Source organism: Dipodomys ordii, unplaced genomic scaffold, assembly GCF_000151885.1.
Source record: "Dipodomys ordii isolate 6190 unplaced genomic scaffold, Dord_2.0 Scaffold112, whole genome shotgun sequence".
In the NCBI taxonomy this organism is placed as follows: domain Eukaryota; kingdom Metazoa; phylum Chordata; class Mammalia; order Rodentia; family Heteromyidae; genus Dipodomys; species Dipodomys ordii.
In genome coordinates this window covers 5,883,900-5,898,392 of record NW_012267328.1, presented here as the reverse complement: position 1 = coordinate 5,898,392, position 14,493 = coordinate 5,883,900, and the positions used below count along the sequence as shown (strand labels likewise).

Sequence of the window (14,493 nt, the reverse complement as noted above, 5' to 3'; positions counted from 1 at the left end):
GGGAAGGAATGAAGGTGGAGATGGGGAAGCGTGAGGAGGTAGAGGGGAGGGAGTGGGAGAGAGGAGGAGATGGGGAAGAGGAGGGGAGAGGAGGGAGGGGGAGAAGAGAAGGGTTAGCCTGGAAGCAGGGGGGAGAGGGGGTTTGGAGGGGGGAAGGGGGGAGAGGAGGAGGGGGGAAGGGGCAGGAAAGGCTGAACACTGCTGCTTGCTCTGAGCCTAGAAGAATCGCCATGGATTCAGTAGCAAAGGAAGTTTCTCAGGGGTGTTGGGCGGGAGAGGGAGGGAGTTAAATTTGTGTTTCCAGATTAACTTTTTTTTTGGGGGGGAAATCTCTTCTGCCAAGGGGATCTGGATATTTCTACCACCAATGGGGAGGAGAGGAAAGACTCCAGCCCTTGTCCTCCCAGAGATGGCTGAATTAAACGGGACTCAGATGCTGGCCCGCTTCGGGACGGACTTAACATGCGGTGCATCAGCCTTGAACGGTGGCAGGTGCGCGTGGCCCTCCAGGAGTATATTCCTCCAACAGCGAATAGCTTGCTCCGTGATTAAGCAAAAAATAAAATAAATCTGCATTTCAAATGGAGCTTCATTTCCAGCCGCAGACGGCTGGCTGTCCATTTCACCCTGGCAGTTTGTCTCTGTGTAATAATCCAGCGTGCTCAGAGCGCTGGTTTGGTTTAGAGACTTGGCCCGGAGAGCACATCTCTTCCCCGGGCCTGCGTTAGAGTTCAGGTACACAGAAGCAGCTTTCTCTCCCAGGCTGCAAGGTGCGGCTCCTGGAGCCCATGTATAAACCGGGGCAGCCAGGACGAGAGAGGATGGAAAACACATTTCCTGGTGTGTCCACGAGCAAAGGCGACAGGGGAGCCGTGAGGCCTGTCCCAGCTGGGGGACACCTGAGAGCCAATTCTTCCTCCCCTGGAGGGCTGAGTTGAGCGTGAGGCTGGCGTGCTGGGCCGATTCATCGTCAGCTTACCTAGCAAGGTGAGGTGGTTCTCCAGCTGCTGCGCAGTCTCCATGAGAAGCTCATCCCGGTTGTCCAGGGAGGCCTCGGCCTCACGCCGGAAACTGACCCATCGCCGGAAGTCCTCTTCACCTACAACCTGTGTAGGGTGGGGTGGGGGCAGGAAGAGGCCTGTGAGTCACCTCCAAGCGCTCAACAGGTTGGCACGTGCCCGCCTTACCCCCCCCCCCGCAGGGTGGGCTTTTCTAGCCTCGCTAGATCACGGCGAGAACGATGTTGGCTTAAAGGCAACACTCAATGAAAGGTGGCTCGTTCTGTGCCATGATCACCGAGAATCCGTTGAGATCTGGTTACGCTCGGGGCATGGGAGTTGATCCAGGCGGAGACAAGGCTCCTGGGCTTGACTGGTTGACCGAGGGGGACGGAGGGACATTGGGCAAGTAAGTGACACAAGAGGCCTTCAAGGAACGTCCCACAGATAATACAAAAGGGAAGAGATTCTGGAGAATGCTGTGTGTGCTGGGCGGGTCAGGGAGAGAGTTACTGGGAACAGAGGCTGCATTCTATTGGCTGTTCAGGTCTCCTTGACAGGTGACGTACAGCCTAAGATCCAATGAGGGGGAAGGAGTCTGGCAGGGGGAGGAGCCAGGGCAGTGTCCCAGCCTTACCTTCTCTCTGTCCCCTGAATGTGCTAGTTGCTGGGAGGATGTGAAGCCAGGGAGGGAAAGGGCTGGAAACGAGGCCTGAAAGCAGCATCTGTATCCTACCCAGCTCGTGGACACCCTCACAGGTCTGGTGTACCCCAACAATGCTGTGCCTTCTTTCCCCAGAGCCCCCATGTTTGGACCCTCCTCTTGGGGTTACAAGCACCCTGTCTCTTATAGAAACGAAGGATGCTTTGGTCCGAGCACCGAACACGTCCTGCGTGCTCTCCCCCCCGCCCCATGACATTGTAAAGAAAACCAAGGTGACACAGATAGGCCTTTTGCGGAGTGGCCGTGGAATCCACGAGGCCGAGCCAAGGCCAGGGGGCCGAGAGCAGAAGCGGTGAGGGTGTGATTTGAACCCGCAGTGCCGAGCACTTGTCCCAGGTGCTGGCGCATGCCAGGAGGTGAGACCAGGGAGCGGCCAGCGCCATTTCATGACTAAAAACAAAATCATCTCTCCATTGGAAGTGGGGGGGAGATGAGGCCTTGTAGCCAGCCCGGTGTGGCTTTCACGTGATCACGCCGTAGCGCCATCTAGAAATGTATATGGCCACGACAGCATACTAGACCTAGAGCATCACGCCTACTAGATCTTCGGGGAAGGGGAAGCAACAGATGCTCTGTCCCTGCCCTTCCCAAGACGGGCGATCTATCCCACGGTAGTTGGGCTCAGCACAAAGCACCAGGGAATGGCACTGCCCGTGGCCAGAGCGGAGCAGAACCTCAGCCCGCAGCCCTCATCCAAGGACCAACTGCTACACGGACGGACAGACGGACGGTGGCCGAGGGCTGTGCCACCCATGGAGACCCAGATTTGCCAGCTGCTCTCAATTTGCAAGAGAAATGGAAATCGGGATGATAACGAGGCTGCATAAAGAGCTGCCAAATCCAGCGCAGGGGGTGGGGTGGGGATGATGAACTCTTCCTTAAGAAGACAGACTGACTGACTGACTGACTGACCGACTGACCCAGGGCAAGGCCATTCAGCTCTCTGCTGGTGGCCAGGGCGGGCTGAGGAAAATGGCTTCCTACCTTCTTGGCGATGCACAGTGTCCTCAGGCCGTCTCGGGCATACAGATCTAGATGGTTCTGGGTGCGGAGTCGGATTTTCTTCAGCTGTTTTTCCTCATTCACGTCAGTCGCTGTCAAAACAGTCATCTTTTCCCATGAAGCCCTGTGTGTAGGCTTAGTGCTCCTGCTCCCCCCCCCCACAGAAGATCAGGATTGTCCCAGCTGACCAATGCCTTGCCTCTGTGCCCAGCTTAGTCCTGCCTGCCTAAGTTTCCAGCTCTGAAAATCCATCTCTAAGGCTGAAGATTTAATACCACCATCAGCTTCCTCTCTGTTGCTTGTATCCGCTCACGTCTTATGACAGCTTTCTAAGCCGGATGTCATGAGCTTAGGCTCGTCACTACTCAGGGTTTGCTATGTTTGGCAAAGAGATGCTTTTAGGAAAAAAACGAATATAGTGTTTGTATTTCCTGTAAATCTTGGGTGAAAAATATTTCAGTGTGAGATTCCAAAAAAATCCCTTCTGCGGATATTCTACATAATACATTTCTTGCAAGAGAAACTTGTCTTTCTCTTGAAATTTCAATACTTTTCATGATCAGATGCTTTGCGTGCGTGCGTGCGTGTGTGTGTGTGTGTGTGGGGTTGTGGGGCTTGAACTCTGGGCCTGCGCGCTGTCCCTCAGCTCTTTAGCTCAAAGCGAGCGCTCTACCACTTGAGCCACAGCACCACTTCTGGTTTTCTGGTGGTTCATTGGAGATAAGAGTCTCATGGACTTTCCTGCCCAGGCTGGCTTTGAACCACGATCCTCAGATCTCAGCCTCCAGAGTAGCTAGGATGACAGGTGTGGGGCAGGACAAACACTGTCAGCATTTCCTTGGTCAAAGCGGCCATGAAGGTGTCACTAAACCATTGCAATACTCTGCAAAGCTGAGCTGGCACAAAGCCTCGAATCCTTTCCCCGGGCCGGACTGAAAACCAAGTCTAGACTCCTAAGCAGCGGACAGACATTTGTGTCTCTCCCTCTATCCCTGGATATAACGCAAAGCTAAAACTCACCTTCCTGACGGGGAGCTAACTGTAGAAAGGTGCAATAATGTTGAGATTTATTTATTTTTTACGTTTTCATTATTCAGGTGCTTGAAGCACATTCTCACATAGGCCTTTTCTTATCAACCACTTATGAACAGTATTTTAATTTGGAAGGCACCAGTGTCGGAGATCAAACCCTTTGGCCTTGCATTTACCTTTTTGCTTAGGCTGCCAGGAACCTCAGTGTGGAATGTTCAAAGGCTGCAAGGTATCAAGCCTAGAGTTCTCTTTCCCTTCCAACTTTTGCTTTCCCCCGTGTTGACAGCAACACGGCACTTGTATCTTTCCCTGGAAGCATCTGCCATCCATTGTGGGATGGGATGAAAAAGGCAGAAACTAACATTATCTCCAGGGCAATGTGGATGGCTAACCGCCCAGAGAGAGAGAATGCCATGCAAGTGTTGGGTTTGCTAGCCTGCCAGAGGCTGAGATGAAGAGAAGTAATTAGCTCCCTTCCCATTCTAAACACTCATCAATCCCATGAACCTCTTGGCGGGGTTCCAGGGCTCGATGGCGTTGGATGCCCAGGGCTGCCTGGGCGATTCTCAAGCTTGGCATCTACTGTCCGGAGAGAATCACAGCCCCATCTCCGGCTTGCTCGCCATCACGGGGCAGCTGCACGCCGCCGCCAGGCGCAGCGTGGTAGGGAAGCGGGGTGGGCAAAGGAGGATATAAGAGGAGCCAGAATTTCGCCCTGAATGACCACATCTGGTGAATCCTTCCGTTTCCGTTCAGAGTTGCCCCCAGAGTTCCAGGCGCTGGGAGGTGTATCAGGGCATTCCTACCACGTGTGAACAATCCATGTGGAAACGAGTTTGGAAAAAGGGATCAACATGGCAGCCTGCTGGACGCCTTCTGGGGTCTTTAGCAATGCTAATGAGCCTTGTGATCTGCCAGTCTACAAAGACCTAGCTCTGAGAGGATCCCCCAGGCTGGTATTCTAGGTGGACCCTGCTAGACTGGTCCTTACCACTCCACAGTGCCTCTCTTGACCACCCAGCACTTGAGAAGGGGCCACTCACCGCAGGCCGGGTCTTCCAGCAGGTCCATGATGACCGAGTCGGCGCCCTTGGTATAGACGACGATCTGGCCGGTCAGCGGGTGCCTCACCACCACGGACATCCTCTTCCTGACCGCGTCGAAGCCCAGGGTGTAGAGGAGGTCGAAGGAGAGGCAGGTGCCCTGTGGCAGACGCACGGTCACCTGCTCGGGGGTCCGGGACACCAGCGTGAAGCTGTAGGCGCGGGCAGCGTGGACCAGGGCCGCCTCGTCGGGGCTCTCGGCCTCGTAGCACAGCTCAGCCCCGGCCAGGCCGAGCCCGGGGGGCCCCAGCCCCTCCTCCAGCGAGGCCCCCGAGCCGGACTCCAGCCCTTCCCCCTGTTCCCACGCGCTGCTCCGGTAGCCGCAGTCCGAGGAGGAGTCCCGGCTGCACACCGACGCCCCGTCTTTCTCCTCCGAGTCCGCGGTGGGCAAGTGGGGTCCCAGGCTCTCCCCGAGGTCCGTGTCCGAGGGCGCGGTGGACGAGAGGGACTGGCTGAGCCCCAGGAGCTTCAGCCTCTGGAACAGCTGCTGGATCTTCTCCAGGGAGGTGCCCAGCGCCCTGGAGGAGGGCGGAAGGGTGACCTGGGCCCCAAGGGAGAGACGCCCACGTTACACCCATGGGCCCCATGCAGGAGAGGGGCGGCGGGGCCCAAGTGGATTCTTGGGGCGTTTTTTTGGGGGGATCCTCCCGTAGGATGAGGGAGCAAAGACAGCTCAGTGTCCTCTATTTTTTTCTTTTGGTTGATCGTGGGACTTGAACTCAGGGCCTGGGTGCTGTCCCTCAGCTCTTCAGCTCAAGGCGAGCACTCTACCACTTAAGCCACAGCACCACTTCCGGTTTCCTGGTGGTTTATTGGAGATCAGAGTCTCATGGATTTTCCTGCCTGGGCTGGCCTTGAACTGCGATCTTCAGATCTCAGCCTCCTGAGTGGCTAGGATGACAGGCGTGACACCGGTTCCTGGCTGTCCCCTCGCTCTTTCTCTCTCTCTCTCTCTCTTTTTCCCTGAGCATTCCACTCTGAGCACGGTCCAAGAGAAAGCCAAGGAGATACAAGTCAGACACGTGAGATCAGAATGCAGGCCCTGGATGATCCCCTGTATCTGCTTTATCTTGATGCAATGTCTCCAGGGTCACCTTCCCTGACCCCAGACGCCATCGAGATGGCTGAGGAAGCCAGCAGGCCCACCGTGAGCCACGCAGGGGCCACCATCCCCCAGGGAGAGTGTGTGGATGGGTGGCAGAGCTGGAACTCAGCGCTGGCCGGTGGGTGCTACTTTCCAAAGTAGGGTTCAGGTCTCAGCTCATGCTTCCTGAGTTTGTGAAGAATGGAAGGCAGATCTACCTTGAGTGGATTTCAAGGTCTAACTTGACATCAATGCCCGCCTGTCATATTTCCATGGAAAGAGCCTCATGCTTAGAGATCCATGTAACCACATAGCCCGGGAGCCATATTGGAGTCTTACATTCTCAATCTCTATTCATTTGCTCCGTCCCCAAACATACCTCACAGGTTCCGGAGAGGGCAGGAGGAAATGGTGATGCAGGTGAAGGGTTTAGCACTGGTGTTGGCACACAGCCACACATGCAGTACATGCTGACTCTTACTGTCTACCCCACGGGCTTAAACAAAGTGTGAAAGTTGCCCAGAGTTGAGGTATACCTTCTCGCATTCTGTTTAAAAACAAGGCAACAGCTGGGTGTTGGTGGCTCACACCTATAATACTAACTCAGGAGGCTGTGATCTGAGGATCACGGTTCAAATCCAGCTCAGGCAGGAAAATCTGTGAGACTCTTATCTCAACTTAACTGCCCAAAAGCCAGATGTGAAGCTGTGGCTCACGCGGTAGAGTGCTAGCCTTGAGCAAGAAAAACTCAGGGACAATGCCTAGGCCCTGTGTTCAAGCCCCTAGTTCAAGGACTAGAGCAAGAAAGGAGGAAAGAAAAAACAAGAAAAGAAGAAAAGGAAAGGAAGGAAGGAAGGAACCCAGCCTGGTGCTGGTGGCTCACACCTGTCATCCTAGCTACTCAGGAGTTTGAGATAGGAGGATCATGGTTCAAAGCCAGCTGGGGCAGGAAAGTCCATGAGACTCTTATCTCCAATGAACCACCAGAAAACCAGAAGTGGCTCTGTGGCTCAAAGTGATAGCACGCTTGCCTTGAGCAGAAAAGCTCACGGACAGCATCTGGGCCCTGAGTTCAAGCTCTAAGACTGGAACAACAACAAAAAATTCCTCCATAAAACAGAAATAAGGGAACAGACCCAACGGGCAAAGCACCTTTTCTGGGTCTCACAGTAACAGAAGGTTGATCTTGTGGGTAGAACCCAGGGCTCATGTCTCTGTGACCAGAGCTCTTCCCCTCCCTCCCCCTCTACCTCCCTCTGCTCCCCTCCCCCCGGCCCTCAGAGGTCCTCACTCTCCGCCGGGGCGCGGTGGTGGTGGACACCATGACCGAGTTGCAGATAGCCAGGGCAAGGAAGAAGTCGGCGATGGAGGCGGTGGCCGCGTGGGCAGGCTGGGCAGGCCGGGCCTGGGCCAGGGACTCCAGCCACAGAGCAGCATCTTGCACCTTGCTCAGAAGGGTTTTATCTGGGGTCACGTCTTTTTCCTGGAAGAGAAAGGCCAAGAACATCTTTCCTGAGAGGTCTGAGGGAGGAGGGTGTCTTCCAGTAGATTCTTTGCAGCCTTGCGGTCTTGGTTCCCAAACATTCTCCTCTCCAGCCCGCCATCTTGGATTTCTGCCCCAGCCGTTAAACCAATATGGCGGCCTTCCATCTGTTTCCTTGCTTCCCAAAACTCCACTTCCCTCAGCCATCGCTTTGCCTTACTCTCTAGCGTTCCTGGTTAGTTGATGGTTGGCATTTCTACTTTTCCTTCTTTGACCTTCCTCTGGCTCTCGGTGTGGACCCGCAGCCCCTGCTCCCTTGGCCGTGCGCTGCGTGCATATTCCTTGTGTTTGTAAAAGCCCCCTCCGGTCCTTGATGTCCTGCCAGTGGAGACCTTGGAGTCACAACCACCATGTCTGAACTGAGGGCCCACGGGCATCAGGCAGGTAAGGTAAACACTGGACGTGGGGTGGGGTGGGGGGGGAGAGCTGAGGGTGTGGTATGTGATGGAGTTGGGGGTCTGAGAGCTACCCTGACTTCTCAGATAACCAGAGGTGAGTCTCTCCTCTCCTCTCCTTCCCCTCCTTCTCTTCTCTCCTCTCTTTTTCTGTTCCCTCCCTTCCTTTCCCTCTCTTCTGTCTTCTCTCCTCCCCTTCCCTCCCCTCCTTCCCCTCTTCTACTCTCCCTCTCTTCTCTCTCCTCCCTTTCCCTTCCCTCCTCTCCCTCTCTCCTCCCCTCTCTCCTGCCCTCATCTCTTCTACTCTCCCTCTCTCCTCTCTCCTCCCCTCCCCTTCCCTCCTTCTCTCCTCTCCCCTTTCATCCTCTCCCTATTTTCTCTCCTTTCTCTTCCCTTTCCTTCCTCTCACCCTCTCTTCTCCTTTTTCTCCCTCTCCTCTCCCTCTCTCCTCCTTTCCCTCCTCTCTTCTCTCCTTTCCTCTCCTTTCCTCTTTTCCCACCCTCCCCTCTCCTCTTCCCCATCTCCACTTCTCCCTCCCCTCTCTTTTCTTCTCCCCATTTCCCCTCTCATTTTCCTTCTCCTTTCCCTTCTTTCTCCCCTCCCTCTTCTCCTTCCCCCTCCCTCCCTTCACTCCCCTATCTCTCCTCCTTTCCCCTCTACCTCCTCTCCACTCATCTTCTCTCGCCTCCTTTTCTTACTCTTTCTTCCCCTTTCTCTCCTCCTTCCTCCCTCTTCCCTTCTCCTTCCCTCCCCTCTCCTTCCTCCCCTCCCCTCTCCTGCCCTGGCCTCAGCCTCTGACAAGGCACTGCTCTGCTCTAGGCTGTGCATCTCCAAATGCCCACGTGGTCGAAACCACTACCTATTATTTACTCCATGTCTCTGACCTGATCTGCAAGCATTGTGAGGGCTGAGGCCATCTCTGGGGTGTGTGTGTGTGTGTGTGTGTGAGTGTGTGTGTGTGTGTGTGTGTCCCTCCGCATGACAGATTCCAGGCAGGCACCATGCCGGATGCTTGTCCAAGGATTCCTTTCACTAGTATCACTAGTATTCTCTACTTCATTTCCATTCACAGGCTCCTCTGTGGAGTGTTCACACGGGAGAGTCCTGCTGCTCAGGTTACAGGGACGGTGGGGAATGTAGCCCAGAGTCAGGCCTTGCCCAAATGGGCTCTCGAACTTCACCTAACCAAGGAGCAATGCTGGTCTCATTACTCTCGCTTTTCACTTTGATTCAGGCAAATGGGACTCCCAAAGCCCCAGGTCACTCATTCCACACTAGCTTTTGAATCTTGCTCTTTCTGATGCCAATCACCCCCCCTACGATGCCAGTGCTTCCCTAAACCTAAATGCAGATCCAAATCAACTGGGCGTCTGATTGAAATGCAGACTCTAATTCAGCAGGTGTGCTGCAGAGCCTGGCCATCTGAATTCTTATCCAGGTGGCACTTGTGCTGTGGTCCAAGGGCCAGGTAGGATCTGGGGTCTGGGGTCCCATGGCCGTCAGTGGGGGTCTCCCCACCCCAGCTCCACTCTGCTCTCCTGTCAGCTTGAATAAGTCACCCAGTTCACCCTGGAAGCTCATCGATTGGCTGCAGGTTCTTGTTGCTATGGCAACCCATCAAACTAGAGAAGAGAGCAAACAGGTTGGGCCTCCCCCCTCCCCTCCAGTTAACCCTTTGTGGCCATGAATGCTCCTGTGTCCTCCTTTCCTTCCTCACCTCTCCCTGACTTGCACCTTTCCTTCCAGCTTCCCCCCCAGAACCCCTAAACGATTCCTCTAGCTCACACAGGTTTTCTCCTGTAACAGTGGGGAGAGGCTGAGAGGCGGCTGCCCCTGATGGCTGTCCCCGGGGTTGGTGGAGACACACACTTCAGCTCTGCCATCTGGCCTTTGATTCTCTTTGAATCCTTAGCTGGTGGTTGTGATCCTATCACAGAAACAGATTTCCTGGGTTGCTGGGGAGCCGAGGTTGACATGTTGCTCAAGGCCATGATGTTTTACTCCCTGGCTGAAGTTGTGCCCTCCTTGGTGGGAAAGCCCGATGCTCCCTTGGACAGCACACGGTTGCCCAACGCTCACTTCACAGCACTTGGATTGCACGGGTGGCTCACACCTGTCATCCAAGCTACTCAGGAGGCTGAGATCTGAGGATCCAAGCCCCTGAGACTCTCATCGCCAATGAACTCCCCAAAAAGCACTAGCCTTGCACAAAACAACTCAGGGACAGCACCCAGGCCCTGAGTTTAATCCTAGTACCCCAGTACCTCTCTACCCCCCTGTATGAACAACAAATGGGTTGTTAAAGGCAAGTTTCCCCTCAATGGGACAAAAATCTGTGGAAATTATGCAGTGGCCTTTGAATCCCAAAAGAAGAGAGGTGTAGGCCTCTAATCCCAGCTCTTGGGGAGGCAGAGGCAAGAGGATCTTGATCTGAGGCTGGTCAGGTTAATAATAGTCTCAGACCCTATCTGAAAACAGAGGCCCCCCAAAAATATAGGCTGAGGTCTGGCTCAAGTAGTAGAGTGCCAGCCTAGCATGCTGCAAGGCCCGGAGTTCCAACCCCATTCCTTTCCCAAAGCAGGTGTTTCTTTCCATATCTGACCTTGGAACTTCATTTGGGACTTTGAGGCCCGGGCAGCAGAGGCTGGGCAGGGAAGCTCCTGCCCCAGAAGGGAGTCATTAAGTCAGAGTTCAGGGCTAGCTGCAGCGGGCAGGGTGGGCGGGGCTTCCCCCTGCCTCCCCCTTGTTCTCCAGGTACAAACTCCACAGCCCCGTCCAGGGAAGCATTGTGCGAGAAGAGGCTTTTGGTGAGGAAGGGTGCTCCGCTGGCAGCCTGGCTTCCTACGGGCCAGAAACGAAACCTAAGGCTGTTTTATCTTCCATCTGCCATGCTATTAAACCTTGGCTCAGAAATGGCCATTTTCCTAAGTATATTACCTACCTCAAAACCACAGGCTTTATAGCGGGCAATTAAGACAGAATTATTCCTGCTTCCTCGTTTTTGATAGTAAAAGAATAAAAAAAAAAAAACCCAAGCAACAACAACACGAAAAATCAAACTCCAGGATGCATGCAAGAGGAACAGCTCAGGACTCAGGGCCTGCTCTGTGTGTGTGTGTGTGTGTGCACGCAGGTGCGTTGGTCCTGGGGCTTGAACTCAGGGCCTGAGCGCTGTCCCTGAGCCTGTCTGCTCAAGGCTAAGGCTCTGCCACTTTGAGCCACAGCTCCACTGCTGGTTTTTGGGTGATTAATTGGAGATGAGTCTCATGGATTTTCCTGCCCCAGCTGGCTTTGAACCACGATCCTCAGCCTCTTGAGTTGCTAGGATGACAGGCTTGAGCCACTGACTGGTATGTGACTCACTATTTGATTTTCTAGAACAAAGCCGGATGAGAATTATAACCGGGGCCCTGCCAGGTAACACAGAAGGATAGAAAGAGTCCACAGGCTGCGGTCATCCAGTGAGTCGGCCGCAGAGCTGAGACTAGAACCTGTGCTTCAGGCCTTGCTACCCAGACTCTTCTAGAACCCCCTAAGTGCTGCTGCACCCCGCCCCCTTCCTCTGCGGCCGCCTTGGGTGAACATGTCACTGTCCCATCCTTACCCACCCATGGCGAGAATCGAGTCCTAACTCACATCTCCATTTCCTTATTGCTCCCGAGTGAACTTTGAACTTGAATTGTCAGCCAGGCAGAGCCATGGCGATGGTCCTGGATCTGGGGTGGGGGGGGTTTAGCTCAGGGGCTGCTGTGTCCCCCAGCACAGGACTGCATCACACGGACACCATCCACGAGGATGACCGGAAGGCCAGAAGTTCAAGACCACCCACGGCAACAGAACAAACACCCCCGTGTCCAAAGTAAGTAAAGAAAACCGCTGTTCAGGAGACAGAGGTTTGAAGCCAGAGAATCTGTGGTTTCTAATAAACCTTCCCGCCTGGGCTGGCCTTGCCACGATCCTCAGATCGCAGCCTCCCAAATTGCTAGGATTACAGGGGTGAACCCTGGCCCTCAACTTCCAATCTGTCTCAAAGAGAGAAGCAAGAAATCTCCACGTCCAGAGGACATCTCTCGGTTTCTGAGCCCACAACAGGCCCGAGGCCGCCATGTGGAGAATCCTTTGCCCTTCTGTGCCCTAAAGCCTCGGCGTCCTCTCTTCCTACCACAGGACACTCGCAACTCAAAGAGGTAAAACAAGGACACAGGCTCACGCCTGTCATCCTAGCTTCTCAGGAGGCTGAGATCTGAGGATCAAGGTTTGATCCCAGCGGGGGGGCAGGGAAGTCTGTGAGACTCTCATCTCCAGTGAACCACCAAAAGAAAACACACACACACACACACACGCAAAACGCAAGTGGCGCTGTGGCTCAAGTGGTAGAGCGCTCGCCTTGAGCAGAAAAGCTCAGGCACAGCACCCGGGCCCTGAGTTCAAGTCCCACCACTGACAAAAACCCAACCAAACAAGCCAAGGACTTACTATGGGGCTGCTGAAGGCCACGGGGGCCTGCGGGCTGTCCCAGCGGCCCGCGGACCTTTGCCGGGCGTGGCCCTGGAGGGGCACCCGGGCACTCTGGCTCCTCCTCAGCGGCTGGGCACCACCATCCTGCCTTCTTGTGGCCGCTTGGTCTTGGGCTGCTCTGGCGGGGAAGGGCAGGCTGTGATACTGGGCCCACTCTTCGGGGTCCGAGTCCCGCTCCTTGGGGGTCTCCAGTCGCTTGGCTGCAACAAAGGAGATTGGTCATGGATCGGCTGGCCAAGGTGGGGGGGGAAGTTGGGGTTCGGGGTGGGGGAGCAGGGGAAGCGGCTCTAGGGCTCTGAAGACCGGGCACTGGGCTATGGAGACCAGGTCCCCGATCCTGCCTCCAGAACCTTCTTGGGTGTGTGTCTGAACTCCAACTTCCCTCACATCTCTATTTACCTCCCAGGACTGCGTGGAAGTGGCTGACCGGGAAGGGTAGCTGCTTTTATTGTTACAAAGAGATCTCCCCATGGTGGAGGGGCTGCGTGTGGCTCCCTGTAACACCTTCTTTGGCATCCTCCATCACTCCCGCCCAAAACGAATGAGCGCTGTTCCCCTGAGGGGCTCTTTTCCTAGTTAGAAAGTGTGTGTGTGTGTGTGTGAGAGAGAGAGAGAGAGAGAGAGAGAGAGAGAGAGAGAGAGAGAGAGTGTTTATGGCAGGGAAGTGGTTGAGTCTATCAGATCTCTTTTTTTTTCTTTCTGATGGTCCTGGGATTTGAACTCATGGCCTCCTGCTTGCTAGGCAGGTGCTGTACACATGAGCTACAAGCCCTTAGCCCCTTTTGAGTAGCCCCTCATATTTTTGCCCAGGGCTGACCCGAGACTGTGATCCTCTACCTCCAGGGCTCCTCTGTAGCTGGAATGAGAGGCATGCGCTACCACTCCTCACTCACTAGTTGAGCTGGGCGGGGGGGGGGGGGGGGGGGGAACCATCTTGGTAACTTTTTTTTTGCCCAGGTTGCACTTGAACTGTGACCCTCCCGATCTCCGTTTCCTGAGCGGCTGGGGTGACAGGAGTGAGCCAATGCATGGGGGTGGTCAGGTCAGGTTTAAAGGCCAGCCATCTAATCCGCTACGTCTTACAGCCTTATCTCCTACAGCAACCCACTGCGTGGTGGAGGGTCTCGCTAGTGGGGGCCAGATCTGACCTGAGTGTCCAGATCTGACCTGAGTGTCCAGATCTGACCTCTGTGTCCAGATCTGATAGCAATGACGTGTCCCATCAGGCAGCCCAAGAAACTCCTAAACCTTGTCGTACACCCGGTCTGTTCCTGGGGCAGACACCTGGTGTGAAGAAAGCCATCAGACAGAGAAGCACAGGGCAGGGTGTGTGTGTGTGTGAGTGTGAGTGTGTGCATGTGTGTGTGTATGATGTGGTTCAAGCGGTGAGCCCCTGGGACCCCGGCGCGCACCGTTCTCTTGGTGGCGGAACTCGGAGCCCCCGATGGTGCAGCGGCGGAACACCATCTTGTTCTCGGTGAGCGTGCCGGTCTTGTCGGAGAAGACGTAGTGGATCTGGCCCAGGTCCTCGGTGATGTTGAGGGCCCGGCACTGAATGGCGGTGCCGCTGTCCTCGTCGTACAGGTCCAGGTCGTGGTGCAGGAGGAAGATCTGGCCGAGCTTCACCAGCTCGATGGACACGTACAGCGAGATGGGGATGAGGATCTGAGGGGAGATGGGTGGGCGGCATGCTGTGAAAGCCGGAGGTCAGCTCGCAGGGTGGACTTCCCCCGAGGGACGCCGAAGCCTCCCTCGGATTCTGAAATCTCCTGGGGCCTTCCGTCCCCCTGGGCTGTGGGGGTGTCTGTGGGGACACTGCGAGTGGGGTGCATGGATGGTGGGGGTGGTCATGGGGGTCGCAGGGTCGGGGTCAGAGTCAGCCCGGGTTTTGGAACTGGACTCTAAGCAGACGGACATCCCTGGAAGATTCTGGTGCTCTCAAGTCACTCAGGAGGCTGAGATCTGAGAACCGGGCTTCAAAGCCAGCCCAGGCAGGAAAGTATAGGAGACTTTTACCTCCAATTAATCAGCTCAGAGCCACGAGTGGGAGATGTGGCTCAAGTGGTAGAGCACCAGCCTTCAGCAGAAGATGCG

General features: G+C 55.2%; 1 protein-coding gene across 1 annotated transcript in view; it reads right to left on the bottom strand.

Moving 5' to 3' along the window:
* Positions 1 to 14,493, bottom strand: part of Atp10b (ATPase, class V, type 10B) — a 132,714-nt gene that overhangs the window by 17,060 nt on the left and 101,161 nt on the right. Inside the window, exons 10-15 of the mRNA XM_013028609.1 lie at positions 13,812 to 14,064; positions 12,358 to 12,599; positions 7,235 to 7,426; positions 4,800 to 5,400; positions 2,707 to 2,816; positions 980 to 1,106 (exon numbers count right to left, since the gene is read on the bottom strand). Coding sequence (XP_012884063.1) covers positions 980 to 1,106; positions 2,707 to 2,816; positions 4,800 to 5,400; positions 7,235 to 7,426; positions 12,358 to 12,599; positions 13,812 to 14,064 — 1,525 coding nt within the window. The remainder of the gene's footprint in view (positions 1 to 979; positions 1,107 to 2,706; positions 2,817 to 4,799; positions 5,401 to 7,234; positions 7,427 to 12,357; positions 12,600 to 13,811; positions 14,065 to 14,493) is intronic.